General features: G+C 34.7%; 1 protein-coding gene across 1 annotated transcript; it reads right to left on the minus strand.

Moving 5' to 3' along the window:
• Window positions 1-1,562: 1,562 nt before the first annotated feature.
• Window positions 1,563-21,690, minus strand: LOC149087032 (polypeptide N-acetylgalactosaminyltransferase 5-like). Its single transcript, XM_089231250.1, has 10 exons — window positions 21,031-21,690; window positions 19,298-19,467; window positions 17,586-17,753; window positions 16,058-16,265; window positions 12,583-12,700; window positions 10,556-10,744; window positions 7,710-7,838; window positions 7,350-7,457; window positions 4,099-4,227; window positions 1,563-2,077 (listed from the first exon to the last, which is right to left on the minus strand). The coding sequence occupies exons 1-10, from the start codon at window positions 21,438-21,440 to the stop codon at window positions 1,943-1,945; spliced, it is 1,764 nt and encodes a 587-aa protein (XP_089087376.1). The 5' UTR covers window positions 21,441-21,690; the 3' UTR covers window positions 1,563-1,942.
• Between the last annotated feature and the right edge of the window lie 561 nt (window positions 21,691-22,251).

Genomic DNA, 22,251 nt, shown 5'->3' on the forward strand with positions numbered 1-22,251 from the left:
TTATATACACCTTTTGTTTTAAGACAACCATAAATATTTTTATGGGCATTGTATTATATTCATCACGTATGCATAATTCTTAATTTTTTAATTGGATTGCTATATTTTAGAAATATATGACATCCATATTTGTTTAGGAATTTTTTTCTCAGTCACCTCGTTGGGCATTTTACCTGTTGTGGCTTTGTATTTGTATATGTATTTCACTGGAACGCATTCGCGGAATATGCCGTTTACTCTGATTATTATTGCCGGCTATTTCTATTAACAGCAGGTTATCTGTAGTTAATGTTCATGTGTTGCGAGCTGTATACCATCGGGGAGTTCATCATAATGCTATAAAACTTCGTGAACCTTCGAATGAAGGAATGAAGGAAAATTTTCTCAAAGTTATTTCAAAGACCGAAAATATATCTTCAGCAGAGCACGTTCTTCTAAACCGGTGATTCCCAACGTGGGGTCCACGAGCCACGGGGAGGGAGGAAAGAGATTTTTAAGGGAGGTAATTTGATTTTTTAAGGAAGCAATCATGATTTATGAAGATGAATATTTGATTAAAAAAATGACTTCACAGAATGGATGAAAAATTCATATTTAGTGGGAAAATAATTTGAGAGTTAATGAAAAATCATACTAATGAGAAAATAATTGCAGAAATAATTTAAGAAAGTTATAACCAATGAGAGTCAGCCACCTCGTTGGGCAATTTGCCTGTTGTGGTGTTGTATTTGTAAGAAACCTAAGAATTTGTAAGAAATAATTTAAAAATCAATGAATATTCATATTTAATGAAAAAAAAAAGTTCTCAGAATAAGTAAAATTATCCAATAATGTAAGGCTCCCTATCCGGCTTGAAGTTGGGTTTACTCGTTAAGATGCTACTTCGAGAATCAATATACTATACCACAGTATGACTTATTGGGCTTAGTGGATTTTTTTTGGCCCGCAATGTCTTAAAAGTTTCATTTATTTAGGCATTTCAATGTCATAAAGGTTTCCTCTCATGCTTTAGACCAGGGTTTTCCAGGTTTTGAGCTTGATCCACGTGGATTCTGAAGAGGAGAGCATACGAGCATACAGGCTAATGTTTCAGAAGAGCACAGAGAAAATTTCTCTAACAAAATTTCGAGTTTTCAACATTGAGAAAGGGTTTAAAATTCACCGAAATAGAGTTCTTTCACTCTGCTTTAACTTTTTTTACAACTTTTTTTAAATTTGCAATCATTTTGGGCCACGTCCCCCATGTGTTCCCATAAGTTCAGCTTATTGCGAATTGACTGTACCCAGCCACGAAGCATGAACATATTGGTCATGTGGTTACAAAAATTAGCATGAACACATTTGCAAAAAGAAACCACCCTACGTATGGTGAATGTCTCAGAGAAGCATATTTTTGTCTCTCTCTCTCTCTCTCACTCTCTTCCCTATATCTTCATTAAGACGTTCCCAAATTTTCATACCTCTCCGATGGATAGTTACGGCTATAGAGACAGAGAGATAGCTCGACACACACACACAGAGCAAAGAAACATCAAAATTATACACACCTAATTTTCGCTATTTTCTGAGCGTTATGGCAAATATAATTCGAACAAATGTTTACACACATTAAATGTCTATATTCATTTACTTTAAATGAGACAAATAATACCAAACTAATGAAACAACATCGAAATCAATCCTACAGAAAAATGTAAATAAAGTTTCTATCAATGTTCTTCAATATACTATTTATCAACTTATATACTATAATCTACTTCAATATCTGGTTTATTGAACATGAAAATTGAATTAATTTTTCTTGCAAATGGATTGTTCGCAGATCTCAGAAATTGTAATCAAAAATAAGTTTTAAACTCTCAATATCTTTCCAATTACATTTTCCTCGAGGAAGCTTTTTATGATGATGACGATGGATTATAAAGCTAATGTTGAGCCTACTTCACACGGTCTCATTGTAGTTTTCGAACTTCCATTTCTGCCTAGGTTCGTCGGAGCAGATTTCCATGGACACGTTCCTCTCGTTTTTTGCCAGTTCCATGCAGAGTTTGGTATTGACATGTAAAATTCGGCTCGTCTGGAATTTCGGAAGAAATTATTCTAGTTTATATGGCGTAACATATCACAATAAGCGTTACATGTACGAAAAAATAAATGTAGATATACAGGGTGACCTGTAAGTTCTGATGCGGCTTTTTTTCTCATCAACCGTTTGTCGTTGAGGTATGGTTTGATGCTAAAAAAAATGCTCAAAATGTGTTCAAAAATTACCCTGTACCTGTTTTGAGAGTGAGAATACAGTGTATCACAGAACGAAAAATTGAATTTTTCATATCGTTTTTCCTTGTCCTTTCAATTAGGATATTGTTGATCTGTTTTTCCCGAGTCCAAAAAAATAAATCCCATGTTTTTAACAGCAATATTCGCGGAGATATTGGAGCTCAAAAAATCGGAGAAAAGTTGGGAAAGGACAGCATAAAAATGAGGGAAAGGAGCGTTAGTTTCTGCTGATCTTTCATAACTTTACTCCGATTTTTGAATAAAAATACCTCAGCGATCATTGCTATTAAAAACATGGGATTACTTTTGTCGGACTCAGAAAAACAGAGCTACGATATTCTAATTGGAAGTTGGAAGACAAGGGGATCTTGTCCCGAAAAAAAATTTCGGTTTTTTTTATTTTGTGATACACTGTATTCCCACTCTCAAAACTGGCTCAGGGTAATTTTTGAAAGCATTTTGGACATTTTTTTTAATTTTTATCATACCTCTGCGACAGGCGGTTGTTGAGGTAAAGGCCGCAGGTGACCTGTAAGTGCTCAAAGACCTCAAAGTGCGCCATTATTCCGTACGTTACAACTGTTAGAACGGTTTCACGCTGAAATAACTTCACAGGGCTGGAGTCAGCGTCTTTTATTCACTGTGACGCAGATTTGCATACGGTTTCTTCTTCTTCCCCAGGTGATATTCGTATGTGCATATGGTGTTCTTTCTCTCCCGATAAATCTCAACAGGAATGCCGTTTTAACGTTTACGGAGCGGCCGGTTTGAAACATGACAGAGTGTTTGCGTTTCATGTTAGACCATGCATTCTCGGATGACAATTGTTTGTATTGGTGTGTACTATCATCAGTTAAAGTTTTTCCCATTTTTTTCTGAATCACCCTGTATAAGTATTAGAAATATTTAAAAAAATCAATATATATGAATAAAGAATTTGCTGTAGGATTTACGTATATTTTCACCTATTGTCAGGATAGGATAGGATAGGCATCATGAAGAGCTATATTTCTAATTTCAATTTACAATTTAATCCTTTTAGTAATAAAAAGTGGAGGGAAATAATGGGGGAGCCAATAACACCAACAAGTTTATATTTCACGTTTTGCAATTAGATTAATTTTATAGAGAAAGCTTCCGACAAAATTATCAAAGATCGGTATGATTCTATTAAGATGATCTAAAAAAGGGGTGGCCCCAGCAGCTGGCCCGGGAGCCGCATGTGGCCCATGAAGTGATTTTGTGCGGCCCGCGACAAGGTAAAAGTACAGTGAAAAAATTAAATTTCTGATCATTATTTGAACTATCGGTTCCAACAGCACATATTTCTTGATTAACAAACAACTTACAAACTTCTTATTTCTAGTGACGAAATTAATTTAATAACTAACTAATCAATTCAATTAATAATGGAGTGGCTTATACACCGAAGTTGCATCACTGATGTGGCCCGCGACGCTATAGCTGACCATTATGTTGGCCCGCGAACAGAAAGAAGTTGGCCACCCCTGATCTAGAATCTGATCTCTCTTCAATGGATCTCCAAGTATTACACCAGTGGTTCTTAAACTTTCTAGCTATCCTATGGTTTATTATGGTTCATTTATGGTTTATCTATTAAACTACTCCCCAGAGTATTTTAGTAAATATTTTCATTTTTGTAAAAGAATCAATCACTTCCAAACGCGGAGAGGCACACACAAATCAATATCTCTAGCTCGCCGCGACGCCCCTGACAAAGGTCAGCCACACACACTTTGAGAGGAAACACTGTATTAGTTACACCGATGTTCTATTCAATTCAAACGGTATACTTACCACCGGTTCATATGAGAAATGTTGATTTCCGTATTTTCCGTGACATTGATATATTATAACTTGAGATTTAGTGAAATCTATACAGTAATCGTTTCTCCGAATCTCACCACTTGCTGTCAGGTACCAGAACTGAAAAGAAAAAGAAAGTAGATCTAATGAGTTTCTTCTATTTGCTTATAAAGTGAGTGATAGGTATTGAATAATTGTCGTAAATTGGTCGATTTTTTCAAGTTATAAGTGTAACTTAGTACTTAAATATCTCACAAACTTCGTTTATCGTACAAATGTAGAGCGTTTCGTGAAAAGTGTCCGAAAAGAATGAAAACTCTATAGCTGACTGTAAACTATTGAAAATATCAAAAAATATTAATAACATATAACTCTTAAGAATAACGTCAGGATGCATGAAAAAATTTCTTGACAAACGTTCTTCTGTTACGTTCACATTTTTATCAAATCCTGTTGAAAAATTGACATTTTTTGCTAACCAAAAAATGCTCTCACTTCAGATGATCCGCCAATCTTTACTTGTCACGACAGAGCACAAACTTTGAAGTAACTTCATTTTTGTATTGATTCTAAACATGGACGCAGCGCAATGTTTTATGGTATTAGCTAATGAAATCTTTCCACATGCACTCTAAAATGGCTTTATTGCTTTTCCTGCTCCCCACTTTTGTTTGCTTGTGTCTAAAGAAGAGCTGTAGGTCAAACCCTGGAAGTAAAATCTTCGGACCGTAGTTTTGATTGACCTTAGGAAAAAAAGATTATAAAGACAGTTTTCGAAAAAAAATTCGCTGTATCGAGGGTTTTTATTCGTTAAATAAGGAGTTTCACTTTTATTTTCGTCTGAATTTCAAAAAAATTTTTAAATAGAGGAATTATTCGTTGAATTGGAGTTCGTTATGCGGGGACCCGACTGTATGCAAACGCAAACAAATCTAAAATTCTCAGTTTCAGATACCAAAATTCAAACTAAAACAAAAAAGCATTAAAAAACATACAAATCTATATCACAACAATAAATACAAATTGGTAAAGCTATGGTGGATAAATTTTTGCCCCTCTTATATAAGAATATCCATTGTCTATTAAAATGATAGTTTGAATAAAACTTTTTTTAATGCCACGTATGTGAACATGTTCTGCATTTCTACTGTTAATAAAATGAACAATTTTGGCGCTATAGAAATGTTAACGAAAGATCTCTTGCCTAAAAATAGAAATACGATCAATTACATCATGTCTTCTTTCTCTCATATATTATCTCTTAAATTACATGTGCCTTTATTGCGGTTAAAGAAAAACTTAATACACACAGAAAAAAGGACATTATGACGCAAAGGAAGTAGGTAAAGATTTCTAAAAAATTGTAGGAAAATGAAACTACCCCCGATTCAAAATTTTGAATATTCTTTCTTTCAATTGAAAATGACACTGTAAATTAGTTCTGTAATCCCCAACATATGTAATTGCACCGTAATTTATGAGTGAGTAAACAGTAAAATGGTTATTTTTATATGGATGCTGAAAAAATGTCCATGGTAAGCTATTTTACCACCCCTCATTACAATCTATTAATGACTTTAGAAACAACGAAAAAAAGCAATTTATCTATATAGTCTTAATTAATTAATCAATTAAAATTAATTTTATCTAATTTTTTTCTATTTTTTTAAAATTAATTTTAACCATACAGTTTTAAATGAATTTCTTTTTTTCAAATTATTATCAATCCCAAAAATATTTTATAGAACAATTAGTAGACAAAATGGCCCTTTAAAGGGTGAAAATTATTTGTTTCAGGAGTTGTAAAATTATTTGTTTAATTACTCCTCTTTTCCCATTAATTTAAAAATACTTCTTTCATATATTTTGAAATTATTGAATTTTCAATTGATCTGAAATTATTGAATTTTCAATTAAAGACGTGGGTGCAAAAACCAGAGAGACAGACCCACTTTTTTTCCCGATTTTCACTCTTCCTATAAGGGAAAAATCCTTTATGGATTGATGCAAGAACTATACAGCTCCAAGCAATAGCGATAGAGATATGAAGGAAAAAGAGCTGTACTATAATATATAATTATAGTGTCTCATACGCTGCAAGAAACAAGACAACTCATAAAGCTGTCTTGTTTCTGCACCAAATTGTTTCAACAATTGGTCGCTTGGTAGCAGCGCTTTCGCGTTGCATCAGCCAGTCGTTGGCGTCCAGTGATGGTGATATTAATGATGATGATGATTTCTGAGCACATTTTTAAGTTAGGCAATGAACAGTGTAATAGTAACTGTTGTTTTCAAGTGATTTTGGTAAAGTACCTTTTGAACAATTGGACAAAAATTCATGATTATTGAACCTTGCCTTAGATTTTTTTTTCCATAAACTTATTGCAAGTTACTTCTTGTAACCATACAGTTTTAATGTGATAATAAAGAGTTTTTGGGTAACTAGTAAAATTTTATTGGTATGCTTGTGGCCACAAAATTCTAATGATAAGTATTTTTTAAAGTGTTTTTTGTCCATCCTGAAAAATTTAGAAAACTGGAAAGCTGTTGGTTCTTGCACCCACGTCTTGAATTGATCTGAAATTATTTCTCTTGTTGTTTTTGAGATTATTTGCTGCATTATTTCTGCATTTTGAACGAATTTGAAATTTTTTTCTCTCATCAAATTTAAAATTATTTCCTTCATTCTTTCTGAATTTCAATTGATCTGCGATGTGAATTCTTCTTCACCGTTTTGAAATTATTTGCTCCATCATTTTTTAATTTAAAATTATTTCTCCCACTAATTTCGAAAATTATTTCTGTCTTTAATTTCAAAACTATTTCCCTCATGAATTTCTAAATCATTTCTCTCATCCAATTCAAAATTATTTACTTCGTTGTTCCTGAATTTCAGTAGATCTGAAATCATTCCTTTCATAAATTTTTACGAATTTTCATTTCCTTAACTGTTTCTGAATTTTCTATTACAGTAACTTTAAACTATCTCTCTCATTCTTTTAAAGTTAATGCTTTCATTAATTTTCAAAACTTTTAATTATATACACCCACCCTCCCCCAGTTGTTATTTCACGGGAGTGAAACTATCACAGCTCAGTTGTTTCTCTCGTTTTGCTGATACTTTTTCCATATTTTACATCAATTGTACAATCAACCATAAAATTTTTTATTGCGTTCGGACATACTCCGTGAAAAACCTGGTATACCGGGTCCCTAATGCAATGAATTCTGTTCTAACTCACCTGGTTTCCTTTATTCTTATGGCATTGATATACTTCCACAGGTTTGTGAAGGCGTTTCTTCGAAGCATCTAAGCATCGATCTTTATTTTTCGTACCTATATTACGAATCTGAAATACACACAAATATATAGTAAGTCAGCACAAAATGAAGCGAATACACACACAGGCAGCAATACCATAATAAAAGCTCGAGTCCAATGATAAGATGATTCTCAATGTCTTATCATGCTCGAAAAAAAAAAATTTTAAAGAGCTTTTCTAGCATGTAAAAATATTATTTGAAACTTTCATTTTTGATGGTTTCGAATAAATGAGTATCTTATTCGACAATTATAGTAGTTAGAAAATAAATTTTCGTACTTCGCCTCTTGCTAAAGCTTTATCTGGTCTGAGACCCTCTGGATAGACATTGTCCAAGTACCAACTAAAATTATGGCACTTCAAATCATTCCGGAGTTTTATCCTTTCAGTCACGTCTCCGTAATCTATCTGAAAGGAAACAGAACAAGATAATGAAGATTGTATGGTAATTTCTATCTTTCAAACTCTGATATGGTTCGTGATTTGTTTCCATTTCAGTGTTGAAATTCTCAGAAAGTTTTGAGAAAATTTTATATAATTAATTTTTTATACTTCTGATAAAAAAATTTCTCATTTCCAAAATTTATCACGCTTAGCTTTTGTTCATTTTGATTTTTTTTTTTTTGTGAGACAGATAAGTATGAAAAGAAAATTAAAATTGGATAAATATGAAACTGAAATTAGATACAGATCAGATCAATTATAGAAAGATTTAGATAAATATGAAACTGAAATTAGATACAGATCAGATCAATTATAGAAAGATTTAGATAAATATGAAACTGAAATTAGATACAGATCAGATCAATTATAGAAAGATTTAGATAAATATGAATGAATAAATATTAGATAAATATTAATGGATAAATATTAGATAAATATTAATGGATGGATATTAGATAAACATGAATAGATAAATATGAAATGTAAATTAAAATTAGATAAATATGAAAGTAAATTGAAATTAGATAAACATGAAATGTAAATTGAAATTAGATAAATATGAAATTGAAATAAATGTAAATTGAAATTAGATAAATATGAAATTGAAATAAATGTAAATTGAAATTAGATAAACATGAAATGTAAATTGAAATTAGATAAACATGAAATGTAAATTGAAATTAGATAAACATGAAATGTAAATTGAAATTAGATAAATATGAAATTGAAATAAATGTAAATTGAAATAAATGTAAATTGAAATAAATGTAAATTGAAATTACATAAATATGAAATTGAAATAAATATGAAATTGAAATAAATATGAAATTGAAATAAATATGAAATTGAAATTAGATAAATATGAAATTGAAATAAATGTGAGATTAAAATAATTGTGAAATTGAAATAAATGTGAGATTAAAATAATTGTGAAATTGAAATAAATGTGAGATTAAAATAATTGTGAAATTGAAATAAATGTGAGATTAAAATAATTGTGAAATTGAAATAAATGTGAGATTAAAATAATTGTGAAATTGAAATAAACATAAAATTAAAATAAAAATATGTATAGATAAATAAGCAACACCATAGTAACCAACGCTGTTGCATTGTAACTACAGTACGTGCCTCATCTAGACCTGATGGACGGATTGCAAAATCCCGTATGTCACAGTGTGTGTTCATTTTTCTCTTTTTTGTTTATATTGTACCGTATTTTGATGTTCACTGTGTTTTTTTGTATTTATGTCTGATTGTGTGTGAATTTGAAATTAAAAAAAAAAGGATAACATAGTTTATAGTTTGTCTTTATTGTATTCTTTCTTGTTTACTCTAGTTTGCTTTCATTATCTTATGAAAATGTTTTTCTAACATATTCATTCATAAACTATCAGTTCTTTTTATAAGCTCAACCTGTCTAAACGAACATGGGACTTAAATTTTCCATCAGAATGCCCTCTACTTTTTTTATTAAACTAAAGCTATTTTTCAAATACACATCAAGTTATACAGGATGTTCTATAAATTTTTAATAGTTGTAATATTTGTAATTTCGTAGTTTAAAACTTCACAAAAATTGAAGGAATTGGTTTGGAATATTTTGGAATTTATTTAAATGCTGTTTACAAAAAAGTTATTCAGGATTTCTTTAAAGTTCGTGTTTTTTATTATTAGAGTAGAGAGAAAATTAGTTAAAATTTTGGTCGACAGAAGACGCTGCACTGAAGCAAATCACTGGAAATATGCAAATTATAGTGTCTTATAAAATGCAGGGCGTGCGATTAACAGCTCATTTTTTTCTGAATTTTCCTGTTATTGACGCGAACATTAGGATTTCATTGGGATGTGTGCATTGGTGGATAAAACACTATTGGTCAAGTTCTACTTCTAACACGAATCCTGGCTGAAACTTTACAAACGTTCGGACACAGAAGAGATTAAAGAAAGGTTGGTCCAGAATTCTGTTATTTGCTTTCCTGTAGCGTCAAAAAACTAATTTTTTTTTCTATACAAAAAAAACCCCGTTCGTAAGAACAGTTTTTTTCGCACATACATCAATTCCATCAATTTTTATCAATTTTCAAACTATTTACGAATTTATGGTATTGCATAAACTGAAATAATATGTGAAATTCATTGCATGAATTTCACGTTTTATCTCAATTGAGATAAGATGGCTCAATTCATTAGTCAGTTCATCAAGTAAATTAGTTTAAAAACTTGTGTGTGTCCAGAAAAGAAATTTTTAGGATATCCCCATTTTTCTCCCCAAAATTTTGGCAGCCCTGACTATTTAATATCTCCATACATTTTTAAATGTATGTACACAATTCTCATACATTTTTAACACAGCTTATTCGAATTTTTATTCTTCAAAGATAAATTTTTTTCAAAACTTTCAAATTAGATCATGATATTATTGGTAAAAAAATAAACGTTTATCTCACAAATTGTGGTAATTGTTCAACAAAATTATCGTTTTTACGCGTGAAATGCATAATAGATTTGTGGTAGATCTCTTTTGTATTTGTGCTAGATCTCTCCCAATGGTAATTTTATAGCTATTCCAGCCGCAATTGGCAGTTTTTTTTAAAGACAACTGGCAATGTCCCATATTATACTCGATGAAATATGGTGATCAATCTATGAAATAATTAAACTAACAAATGCGTACTTACAGTAACTGGTTTGCGTTTTTCAAAGTAATATTTTGCGAAGTCGTCCAACCAGACCTTGGCCAATCGCAGGCTGTTTCTCTTCAAGACGTAACTTTCTGTTCCCGGCCACGAATACGGACTGACACTCCTGAAAATGTGACCGACACGTGAACACGGAATGATTTCCAGCCTTCCGCCACACATCCATACCTAAGAAATGCGTAATATAAAATGATATTTATCTTATCACCAACTTGGTAATTGTTGTAATAAAAACATATGTTGCGATAAATAAAATCTGATTAGTTGAGTGGACATCAATCATGCCATTCATTGTTGATCTATATGTACAGGGTGATTCAAAACTCAACGTACAAACTTTTAGGGGGAGATAGAAAATACAAAAACAATCAGAATTACGCGAGAATCCATGGCCAGAAACCCCAACCTGATCACCTGGGGGATAAACGAAGATACAGAAATGACAAGCCAATAGTGGGTGGAAAAACTCTTTATTTACAGATACTTTTACACGAGGACAGAACATGTACACATCAAGTTTCACAAGTGCTCAAAATTCTTACCATCCAAAGTAACGCACGATTCACAACGACGATGCATTGATTGTCGAACCCTTTGAAAAATACACGCCATTTCCCGGAAGTTTGCAGCTGCGATGGAGATTCTTGCAAGAACTTTGAGCACTTGTTGTGAAACTTAACGTGTACACGTACTGTCCTCGTATAGAAATTATCGCTAAATAAAGAATTTTTCCCCCACCCCTTATTGGCTTGTCATTTCTGTACCTTCGTTTATCCTCCAGCTGATCAGGTTAGGGTTTCCGGTCATACATTCCTGTGTAATTCTCTTTCTTATAAAATTTGTACGTTGAGTTTTGAATCACCGTATATATAGTATACAATGGGTGCATAGCTAAGTCCCCCCTTGTGCATTTTGCTGGGGAACCGTTGAATTGAAAGCGGCATAACTTTAGAAAAACCATCCAAATAACGTATAGTTATATTAAAATAAAAAAATATGTTGCCCTGTCTCTCCTTAATCCAACAAAAAAAATAACGTTTCCGAGGACAATATTCGCTTGCATACTTGAATTTAAAAAATTCTTTCATACTTAGAGTAACCATATCTAATCGAGGAAATTACTGTAAGTCGCAATACATAATATGGAGTACATTGTAGCCAAAAAATGCACTTTACGACAAATTTGCTGATTATTGCGAAAATTTCTGAAGCGTGGGGGAAATAAAAAGACTGCAGCAAATAGCAGTAAATTAATGAAAAGGCATTTATCAGGATTGGAGACCATTTTTATTGAAAAAAAATACGGAAAACTGTGATCTGAAGTACGACAAAATACGGGATATCGCCATTTGTTTCCTTAAGCATACCGTAAGTTGGAAAAAAATCTTCGATTGTTGCTGAAATAGCTAAAAATTATGAATGAGTGGAAAATGAACGACTTCTGGAATTAGTAGTGAGAATTCAAATGTAGTTCACGGTAAAAACGTTGACCATAACAAATATGTGAAATAATAATTATATGCAGTCATAATTATCGTAGTAAAATTTAGAAGTTGTGAAAGCTTCATTCACCATTTTGCGTAAAGATTACAAATTCGAATGAAGTTCATTGGGGGGGGGGGAGAAGGGACATTGTGTATAACGTCGGTATGGACAAAATACAGAAATGTCTCGTAAAATACAAGACACGTGATCATGCAACTAATGCTGTATAAGTTACAGGTTCCCTCAAATCATTCCAGATATTTTACTTACACTTGGGTTCAGAAAGTTTGAAACACGCTGCTCTAGGGTCAGTAGTTCGCCAGTAATTTACGCCGAAGGGAGTTAGCACCCTGTATGATAAAATGCTTTCATACGCATCGATCGCAAATCAACTTATAAACACGTTCATGACCTGGCGATGATTTTCCTTGAAAAATCTCGACATTTTCGGAAGCAGATTCTAATTATGTACAGTCTGTATCGCGATTTGTAACTGGAATAGAAGATTGTCATTGATGTACCTTGAAAGACAGCTCCAAGTTCTCAGCGCCCCATACCTGAAAACCATCGTCATATGTACCAATTCGCTCAAAAAACTCTTTATCTATAGCGAAGAGGCCACCGGCTATAGTAGGTGTCCTGAAATACGCAGAAATGAATGTATGGATATTATAAATGAATATAAATAAAATAGTACTATAATGTGTGGTATGTTTCTTTTAAACGGTATTCTCGTCATGATTAACCCAGTATAATTCAGGTATCCTCGAGCTACTGCTCGTAAGCACCGTTTTGCTCGAATCACCCTAGATAGCTCGATCTTTGTCCTAGATTTCGTGCTCTCGCGTTCAATTGATTCATCGCAATATAGATACCTTAAATCAGGGGTCTGCAAAATTTCAGACATTGCGGGCCAAATTCCAAATTGCCACGAAGCCCGCGGGCCACTACGAAACCACACATGCACCTCGTCCATATTTCCGCTGTGAAACTTCTAACGGATTGGTACATGTTGGAATGTGAGCGTACATGTTGCGAACCTGACTTGAAGCTTGTTTCTGTGTAATGCTTGTTATGTGCAGTGCTGCAATTCGCCATCAATTTTATATGAATGAAGTGCAATGATTGAATAATTGTATCGTTGTAGGTCTGTTGTTCTCTGTGGCGAGACTTTTTAACGGGGGGGAGATCGGCCCGCATTTGCGCCTTGAAGTTGGGAGCGTTGTAGTCCGCGGGCCATCATACCAAGTCATATTGCGGAATTTATAATTGTAAGATATAGTCCCAGAGATTTAACAAGGGTCACCCCCTTTTTTCTCTAATTTTTAAATTCAAAATATCTCAGTGAATATTGCACTTCGAAACATGGAACTTTTTTTGTTGGCCTCAGCAAAGATAGGGCAACAACATTCCAATTGGATAGGGGGGGGCGCTGCATAAAATTTTAGATTCAGTAACTTTTTATTCATATTTATTTTCCATCTGAACGGCATTTAAGATGATGGGCGACATCATTTGAAAATTCGATATATTAAGAATTTTGCCATTTTTATCATATAACATGTATTCACACAAATTGTAAAATAAATTTGAAATTTAATTGAAAAATAAATGTGATAAATCAGTTACTATGCATACTTACCAATCGTCTTGGTACGTTTGATAAATTTATCAGTTTTACCGGTGAATAGCCATAATACCCAAGCATCGTTGGTAAATTTGATAAATACCGAAAACATTATCACTTTCATCGGTGATTATGCATAATAACCAAGTGTCGTTGGCAAATGTGATAAATACTTGAAATTTATCGCCTTTATCTGTGATTATGCATAATACCATATTGCAATTAGTGAATTTGATAAGTATGAAAAAAAAAATTCCAAATGAAGGTTTTTTTTTTTTTAAACAGCTGGCTGATGCGAAGATAAGGATAGCGGAGATGGACATCATCCTCGGATAAGTGGCCATCTGACGGCATTGTCAGTAATTGTGAGCTTTGGCCTGAGTTAGGTCCAACCGTCCATGTACGATCCCGTTCAGTGCACGCGAGCTCCAAGGAAAAATTGAGATATTCGTTGCCTCTGGGGTGAACGCCCTAGACCACTAGATTGTCAGTCTAGTGGTTAGTTAGGTTTAACTCTAGTTTAAGTGGACTAGACCTAACTCTAGTTTCCTATGAGTTAGGTCCGACCTTTCAGTGCACGCGAGCTCCAAGGAAAGATTGAGATATTCGTTGCCTCTGGGGTGAACGCCCTAGACCACTAGACTAAAGTCTAGAGTGTTCACCCGGAAAGTGAAAAACGTGGGTTCGATTCCCGCAGGGGCAGTTCAATTTTACCTCTTTCCAAAATATATTTCCGCATCAGCAAGATGTCATAAACCTTCGTATGGGTAGCGGAGAGTGACATCATCCTCAAATTCCAAATGAGTCTGGTATGTGTGATAAATATAATCGGACCCCGATATTATGATAGCAAATTTTATGATCGTACCCAAATCGATATAATCATACAATGCATGTAGTATGATGAATTATCGCGTATAATAAGCATATCACATAATACGATTTATCATGCTTATCAATGATCCGACGCTTGGGTATCATGCATAATCGCTATTAAAAGTGACAATATTTTCAGTGGTACTTATTAAATTTACCAACGGCACTTTCTTTGGTACTATGCATAATCGCCCGTAAAAGCGATAAATTGGGGGAAATTTATCAAACTTACCAAAACGCTTGGTAAGTATGCATAATAACCAGTTATTATGTATGTATACATAATAAGTATGTATACCGACTGAAGTTGGTCTTCTGTGGTTTTCCAGCTTCGACGCACGAATATGAGCCTGTCTGCCATTTGAAAAAGTCTCTCCGCAAAGAGCAAGCAGGGCTGCAACACGATACTGACAAAATATGAAAATTCAACAATTCCATCTTTACTTCAGAAAATGGAAGCCAGATGGCAGCAAGAACATGGAACAAGCGCAACTCCACAACATAAATACGCCAGGCATACACTCGAACACACATTCCGGTATGTGACGATTCGTTAGAAATTTCGTGGAGGAATTTCTATTCCTAACGTATTTATGTTGTGGCGTTGCGCTTGTTTCATGTTCATGCTGCCATCTGGATTTCATTTTCTGAAGTAAAGATGGAATTGCTAGAATTTTAATGTGTACGAGGTTGCATGTTCGCTTAAGTAGTAGTAGTAGTAGTAGCTATTATGTATGATAGACTAATTTACTATATTTTCCGTAACAGATAGATATAATAGCTCATAACCCCCGGACTGATGCAATTGGCAATTTACTTAGCAAAAAGGGACTGAAAATTCCAGCCAGTGAATAGTTTCTCCCGAGTGGCGCAGTTGCAAGATGCTCGTCTTCCACTACGAAGGTTACCATCAAGGTCCATGGGTCCGAATCCGGTCATTCAACGTCAGAAGTAAGTTCTTTACCTACCGAGCTTGGAGCGACCACCAATGGACGGAGCCTTCATTTCCCACCCAACTCCACTGATTGGAACTTGCCGTATGGTGATATATGACCGGAGTTGGAGTGCGATGAAGTAGTTGGTGAATAGTGCGTGGCCCAACCCCCTCGGGGTACAGTGCTTACATCCCCCTCCCCCCACCCACGAGACCGAGTGTGAGACAGGCCTAGTTTTACAGTCAGTGGATATTTAGATTAAATAATATATTTATTTATATTCATTATATTCCCCGTGCTAGCGAGAATTCTTCTTTAGGATCGTATACGAGGTGCATGTGCTGCTTAGTAATAGTGGTAGAAGTAGCTTAGCTGATTCAAACCAGCTTGACTGACGTCCACGCTACAGCTGGAAATTTAACTCAGACCCCACGCAGGTGGAGGAGATTTGTATCTAAGCTCACTAAAGCCGGGAATCCCCGGCTTTGAGACGGATATGCTACGATCAAATTCTGTCTCCACCGGGCCAATTATAAAAGAAAATGTGCAAAGACCTACTCTACCGCAGCTGAAGGATCCGTCCTGGTTTTCTTTAACCTCTCTGGTATGTCACCCCACTTGAACTCCAGATCCCAGTTGAATCCTCCGAGACGCACCGTTTTCACAGTTATATACTGGAAAGTCTGGCCGTCGATCATGTCGATGAAAGGGCTCGCTACGTTCGTCTTGTTCTGGTGAATTCTGTACAATAGAGGTTCCAACCATCCTGTCATTTTGTGCAAAAGTAAATTAATCAGTGCCGTTATTATCACACATCAAATGCACCAATTGAATACTGTTCAAGTTCTGTATCAAATCAATAGGAATTGGTCCATCATCAGCAATTTCTCTTCGCTTTTGCCAATTAGTAGAGAGTTACTCAATCGTTATCTATTTGTTGGGGAACTTTCGTTATTTTTATTCTTTTAAAGCAGTGATTGCTAATCTTTCATGTTTCTATTCCCTCCTGGAAATGCGTAGAGAAGGCTTGTATTCCCCCTTCCCATAAAGAGCACGTTGTGCACCCCTTAGTAATATGAAAACGAAAGGTGCGTGTTGTATTTAATTGCGTACAAAAAGCTTGCTCATTCCTGCTCATCCTAGAAATGATTACGAGGCTTTCTTCGCCGCCAGACATCAATACGAGACTCGTTTTGCTTGGACATGTGTAGGAGGCTTATGTGTCCTTAGAAATGCATAGGAGACTTATGTGTCCTTAGAAATGCATAGGAGGCTTTTGTGTCCTTAGAAATGCATAGGAGACTTATGTGTCTTTAGAAATGCATAGGAGGCTTATGTGTCCTTAGAAATGCATAGGAGGCTTTTGTGTCCTTAGAAATGCATAGGAGGCTTTTGTGTCCTTAGAAATGCATAGGAGGCTTATGTGTCCTTAGAAATGCATAGGAGACTTATGTGTCTTTAGAAATGCATAGGAGGCTTATGTGTCCTTAGAAATGCATAGGAGGCTTATGTGTCCTTAGAAATGCATAGGAGACTTATGTGTCCTTAGAAATGCATAAGCCTCCTATGCATTTCTAAGGACACATAAGCCTCCTACGCATTTCTAAGGACACATAAGCCTCCTATGCATTTCTAAGGACACATAAGCCTCCTATGCAACGCTTGGAAGACGTAAGGGCTTACGACACTTCTTATTAAAGGCGTAAGAAACGTCGGTTGCACCTCTACGATTGCGTAAAAGTTATCCGTATTCCCTACAAATACGTAAGCAACTTGCTTTTATCTAGAAATGAGTATGAGGTTTGTTTATTTCTGGAAATTCGTACGAGGCGTGGTGATTGCTAGAAATGCGTAGGAGCTTGTGTACCATATCTAAAGCTTTCTACTTTTCAATTACATTATCCCTTTCTCCCGCTTATTGCTGGTTATTTTTCACGTACCCCAACAACATTACGTTGGTAAGCCCTTTCTTCAACGCATTGTGTTTCTTGGTTCATAAAATGTTAGAATTTTCTAATTGCGAGAAATTATTACATAGAACATCACATTCGATAACCCAATATCGATTCATTTGTTTATTTTTTACCTTCGATGCACTCACAATGAGAATCCAGGAACGTGAGGACTGGTCCTTGTGCGACCGAAACACCGAGAAGACGTGCTTTTATTAGACCCAGTCGTTCAGTGGCCCTGATGATCTTCACTTTTTCGAATTGTGCATTGACGTATCTCTCTAAAGGCTCCTGCAGATGATCTGTAGGACGAAGGGGTAGATGAAATTAGAGAACTATCGCACATTGTTTTCTGAATACTAGCCAGCACGTATCAAAATTCATTTCATATACAGTCAAACCCCGATTTAACGAATTGTAAGAAATCGACAATTTTATTCGTTAAATAGAGAAAATCGTTAAATCGGGGTAAAATCGATCAGGAGCATACACACACTTGAATCGGCTAATTTAAAAAGCTTCTTCCTCGTTTTTTGGGTTGCTTTTATAACTTATTTCTGACAAAAAATTGAAAAAAAAGACAATATTAAATTAAAAGGAGTTTATTTGTGGCAAGTCGAAACATTTTTATAGAATTCAGATGAAATTGCCATTTTTTAGCTAACCGACAAACGCTTTCCTCTTCAGATGACCCGCCATTCTTTGCTTGTCACGACAGACCACAAACTTGAAGCAACTTACATGCCGTCACTCCTCCTTTTTAATACAGGGTGTCCCTGTAAGTGCTAATGCGGCCTTTATCTCATCAATCGTTTTTGTCGTAGAGGTATGGTTTCATTTAGAAAATGCTCAAAATATGTTCGAAAATTACTTTGTGCCAGTTTCGAAAGTGAAAATATAGTGTCACAAAATAAAAATTAAATTTTTATACGTTCCTCCCGTCCTCTAACTTCCAGTTAGAAAGTTGTTGCCTGTCTTTTCTGAGTCCAGCAAAAGAGATCCTATGTTTTTAACTACGATATCCGCTGAGATATTAGAATTCAAAAATCAGAGAGAAGTTGGGGAAGGACAGCATAAACGAAGGAAAGGAGAGTTTTGTTAGTTTTTTCTTTTATTTCCCAACATTTCTCCGATTTTTGAATTAAAGTATCTCATCGGATATTGCAGTTAAAAACATGGATTTCGTTGTTGGGCTCAGAAAAGACAGGGCAACAATTTTCTGATTGGAAGTGAGAGGACAAGGGAACTATATAAAAATTTTAATATTTTATATTGTGAGTGCGGTCGTCCAGGTCGATAAGATACTCGCCTAAAGTACCAAAGGATGTTTAGATGTGTCGCGAGTTCGATTTTCGATTCATCCTTGTCAGAAAACTTTCCTGACACAGAGGTACAACAGAAACGGCGACATGACCGCAGAAAAAATTGCTATCGCAGGGAGTCCCCCGTTGAGAGGTTAGCGCACCAACCACTCGTTGAATCTATCCTTCATTCAAAAAAGACCCCTATTCTCCCTTTTTTTTTGCTTAGAAATAAGCAAAAAGTAGGATGGTTAAAAAAAATTCGTTATGTCGAGGTTTTTTCTCATTAAATAGGAGGGTCTGAGCTTCTTTTTCGTCAAAACTGCAGAACTTCTTTGAATCGGGGTTTGTTATATCGAGGTACGCCTTCAGAATATCTATGACCGAATGACGCAGTGTTTCACGGGAGCTTGATTCTGATATACCATTTCTTATATATATATATATATATATATATATATAAGAAATGGTATATCAGATAATAACTCATATATATATATAACTCATATTTCTTTCTACTCATATTACCGGTACATAGCACTCACCGAAATTCGAGAAATCATCAACAAGAATGATTTCTTTGATTAACCGCCATGGTGACCTGTTTCTAACGCTGTGGATGGTTCTAAGGAGGGTACTCCAAGCTTCGTTGTGGAAGCAGATGATGATGCTAGTTTGTGGCAAATCGTCAATTGGATAATCAACGTTACGACATCTATAGCGAAAAGAAAATTAATACAAGGTAGGATAGTATGAATGTGCATACAGTCGACCCCACTTTATCAGATATCAACGATTCCGTCATATAACATCCAATTATGCGGGGGGAACAATCAGATTTCATTTTTATACCGTAGTATAGATTTTATATCTAAAAATATATTGCATATATAATTATACGAGCAGAAATGTATCAGAGCAGAGTATAAATTGAATATCAGATTTCAAGTTTAAGAAATATATTCATGATAACGTACCAATATCAGCGCCATAGGCAGCTAGAATACATAGTGTAATAGGTATATACTGTATATGACGAAATAAGAATTTTCAAAAAGCAAATTAGCCCAACGCTGAGAGTGAAAATAAAACAAAAATGAAATTTCGAATTGAAATTATAATTATAACATAATATGGTTTTTATATTTTCGGAACTTCTTTGGTGATTTCCCCTGTTTTTTTTTTTGTTTTTTTTTTTCGCCTGATCATGGTGAGGTTGATTGATGCATTTTTCGCTTTTCAACATTAAACGATTGCAATAGAAATTAGTCGACTAAATTAGATTTTCTCTTCCGTTTTCTGATCAAGCTTCCGTTCTTTCGCAAATCTTCTTCAATTCCATCTACATTTTTGATAATGCTTGATAACCGAGATTGAGAAATTCCATGCTCTTCGACAATTTCAATTGTTATTATTGCATTCAAAACTTTCAGTCTATTTCACAAACAGAAACTCGTTCTTTTCGCGTAATTTTTTTTTAATTTTAAGGCATTGCATGAAGCCATGACGTACGTTTTGCCATTGTACGTTTGTGCAAATTTTTCAATGTTTTTTTTTATTTGCAAAGTTAGCGGCCTCTATCGACTAAATAAAGAATAAAAATAAAATAATTAAATGTACTGAGAATAACTTTCACCTGACAGAGCATCAATTCTAGATTATTGATTAATTTTAAGATCATAATATTTTTCTTAATTTTTTAATGCTTCATTCAAGAAAAATATTATGTACATAGTGGTTGATATGTATTTACAGTTGTCGTGTGAATTCCAATATAATTGTGTGATAATTCCAAATTTGCCAAGATAGACCTTGCAAGTTTGACCAAGTTTGGCAAGTTGGCAAATTAGCAAGTTTGACCTTGACCCTTGATTTTGGAGAACTCGGTACATAAATACGTGCATGTAATTAATTACTGTATTATGATTTCATTATTGTTTCCTAACCTGATGCATTTTCTCTCAGCTGCTTAATGATTACTCCGTCCTTATATTAACTCTCTTAGGAAGCTAATTTTTTTTCAAACTTCCGATATAACAACCACCCAATATAACGTCCGTTTGAAACGATGGGGTCGTTACAACGAACGTCAACTGTATGAAGAATATCAGACTTCTTTGAATTAAGTATGACTAGCGATTTTTGTATTGCCATGCTAATAAATTAATTAAAATGCGGCATGATTCTCATTACTAACCGGAACAATTTTTGTGACTAAAAACATTTCTAGCCAAAACAACAATTTCGAAAATCTAGCAATAAATTAAAAATAACTCACGAATTGGCTCGATGATCGGGTAGAGTTCTTTGAAGAGATATCATGTCACTGATGTACTGGTTGAATGAATGGGATTTTAACCCTTGTTCTTCCTTGAGTTTTTCTTCGGTTGTAAGGTTGCCGAGTACCACTGGTACGCCCATCTCACCAGGACCGTCATGGTTTTTCGTGAAAAATTCTCCGAAATCAGGAGCAACGTACCTGGAATCGAGATTCTCTGTTATTTGTGAATATGTTCGCTGCTCTATTATCCTCACTGATATACCTAGTACTTCGTGCTCCGAGTCGGGATTCTGAATAATGATGTTACGTATGCTAAATACAGCGGCCCACGAGATAAGCACTAATATTAATCCCTTGATTATTATCGTGCATTTTCTCCTCGGCATGACACGAAAACACGAAACCATTTTCCTTAGCCGGCTGTTCAAACAAAGTTTTATGCACTATGCTCTGTGCGCTGCATTTGGATAATCTTTCTAAACATGTTCGAGCATCGAACGTACGCGTGCCCTCTGTTTGCTTCTCGTATTTTCATCATCTCTCTCTCACTCTCCTTTCGGTAAAGTCGGTTCAAACACTCATTTTATTCCGCATACCTCGTCACGCGCCACGCATAATACTATCTTGTTCAAAGTGCAACTAACCCACACACACACAGGCATTTCTCAAACCAGAGAAGAGATCTAGCTACATGCGAATGTTTTTACTGATGTCTCTTCAAATAAGTAAAGAAAGCAATCACAGCTGTTCGGAGAATAATTGAATGGTCTAACCTCTTATTTATCTGGAAGTTTCTACATATCTATCGACGTGGTCTCTCAGTTAATAGAATGTAGTTGTATGGAATATGCTGATGGAATAGAATTACCGTCTTGGAGAGGCATTCTACAGCAGAACTCGGTTGATACTTATAGCAGGGGAATGCACAACCGTTTAAGTCCACGGGCAAGATATACGGTATTACTGCCACTTCCGGGCCAGAAACGTGGATATGACGAGTGCCCATATGACCCCCCCTATTTTAAGGGATATTACGTAATTTTGGCCGTCCCGAATTTTTTTTACAAAATGTCCCGTTTTTCCCCTATTATCGCAAGGCTTAGTTGAGCTTTTGAGATCAAAAATTGAGATTATTTTCAAGTCATAAATTAGATTATGGTAATTATGACTCTAATTATCATAATTTTTTCTAGTCATGTAAATAGATTCATCTCACAT

The sequence above is a fragment of the Pholcus phalangioides genome, unplaced genomic scaffold, assembly GCF_987345545.1.
Source record: "Pholcus phalangioides strain wild (caught in Gottingen) unplaced genomic scaffold, Ppha-v1.0 ptg000004l_1, whole genome shotgun sequence".
In the NCBI taxonomy this organism is placed as follows: Eukaryota; Metazoa; Arthropoda; class Arachnida; order Araneae; family Pholcidae; genus Pholcus; species Pholcus phalangioides.

Coding starts and splice junctions, on each gene's coding strand:
- LOC149087032 (XM_089231250.1), bottom strand. CDS start 21,440: ATGGTTTCGTGTTTTCGTGTCATGCCGAGGAGAAAATGCACGATAATA. Junction 19,468..21,030: donor CCCGATCATCGAGCCAATTC/GTGAGTTATTTT, acceptor TTTTCGCTATAG/ATGTCGTAACGTTGATTATC. Junction 2,078..4,098: donor ATTTCTCATATGAACCGGTG/GTAAGTATACCG, acceptor CCGAAATTCCAG/ACGAGCCGAATTTTACATGT.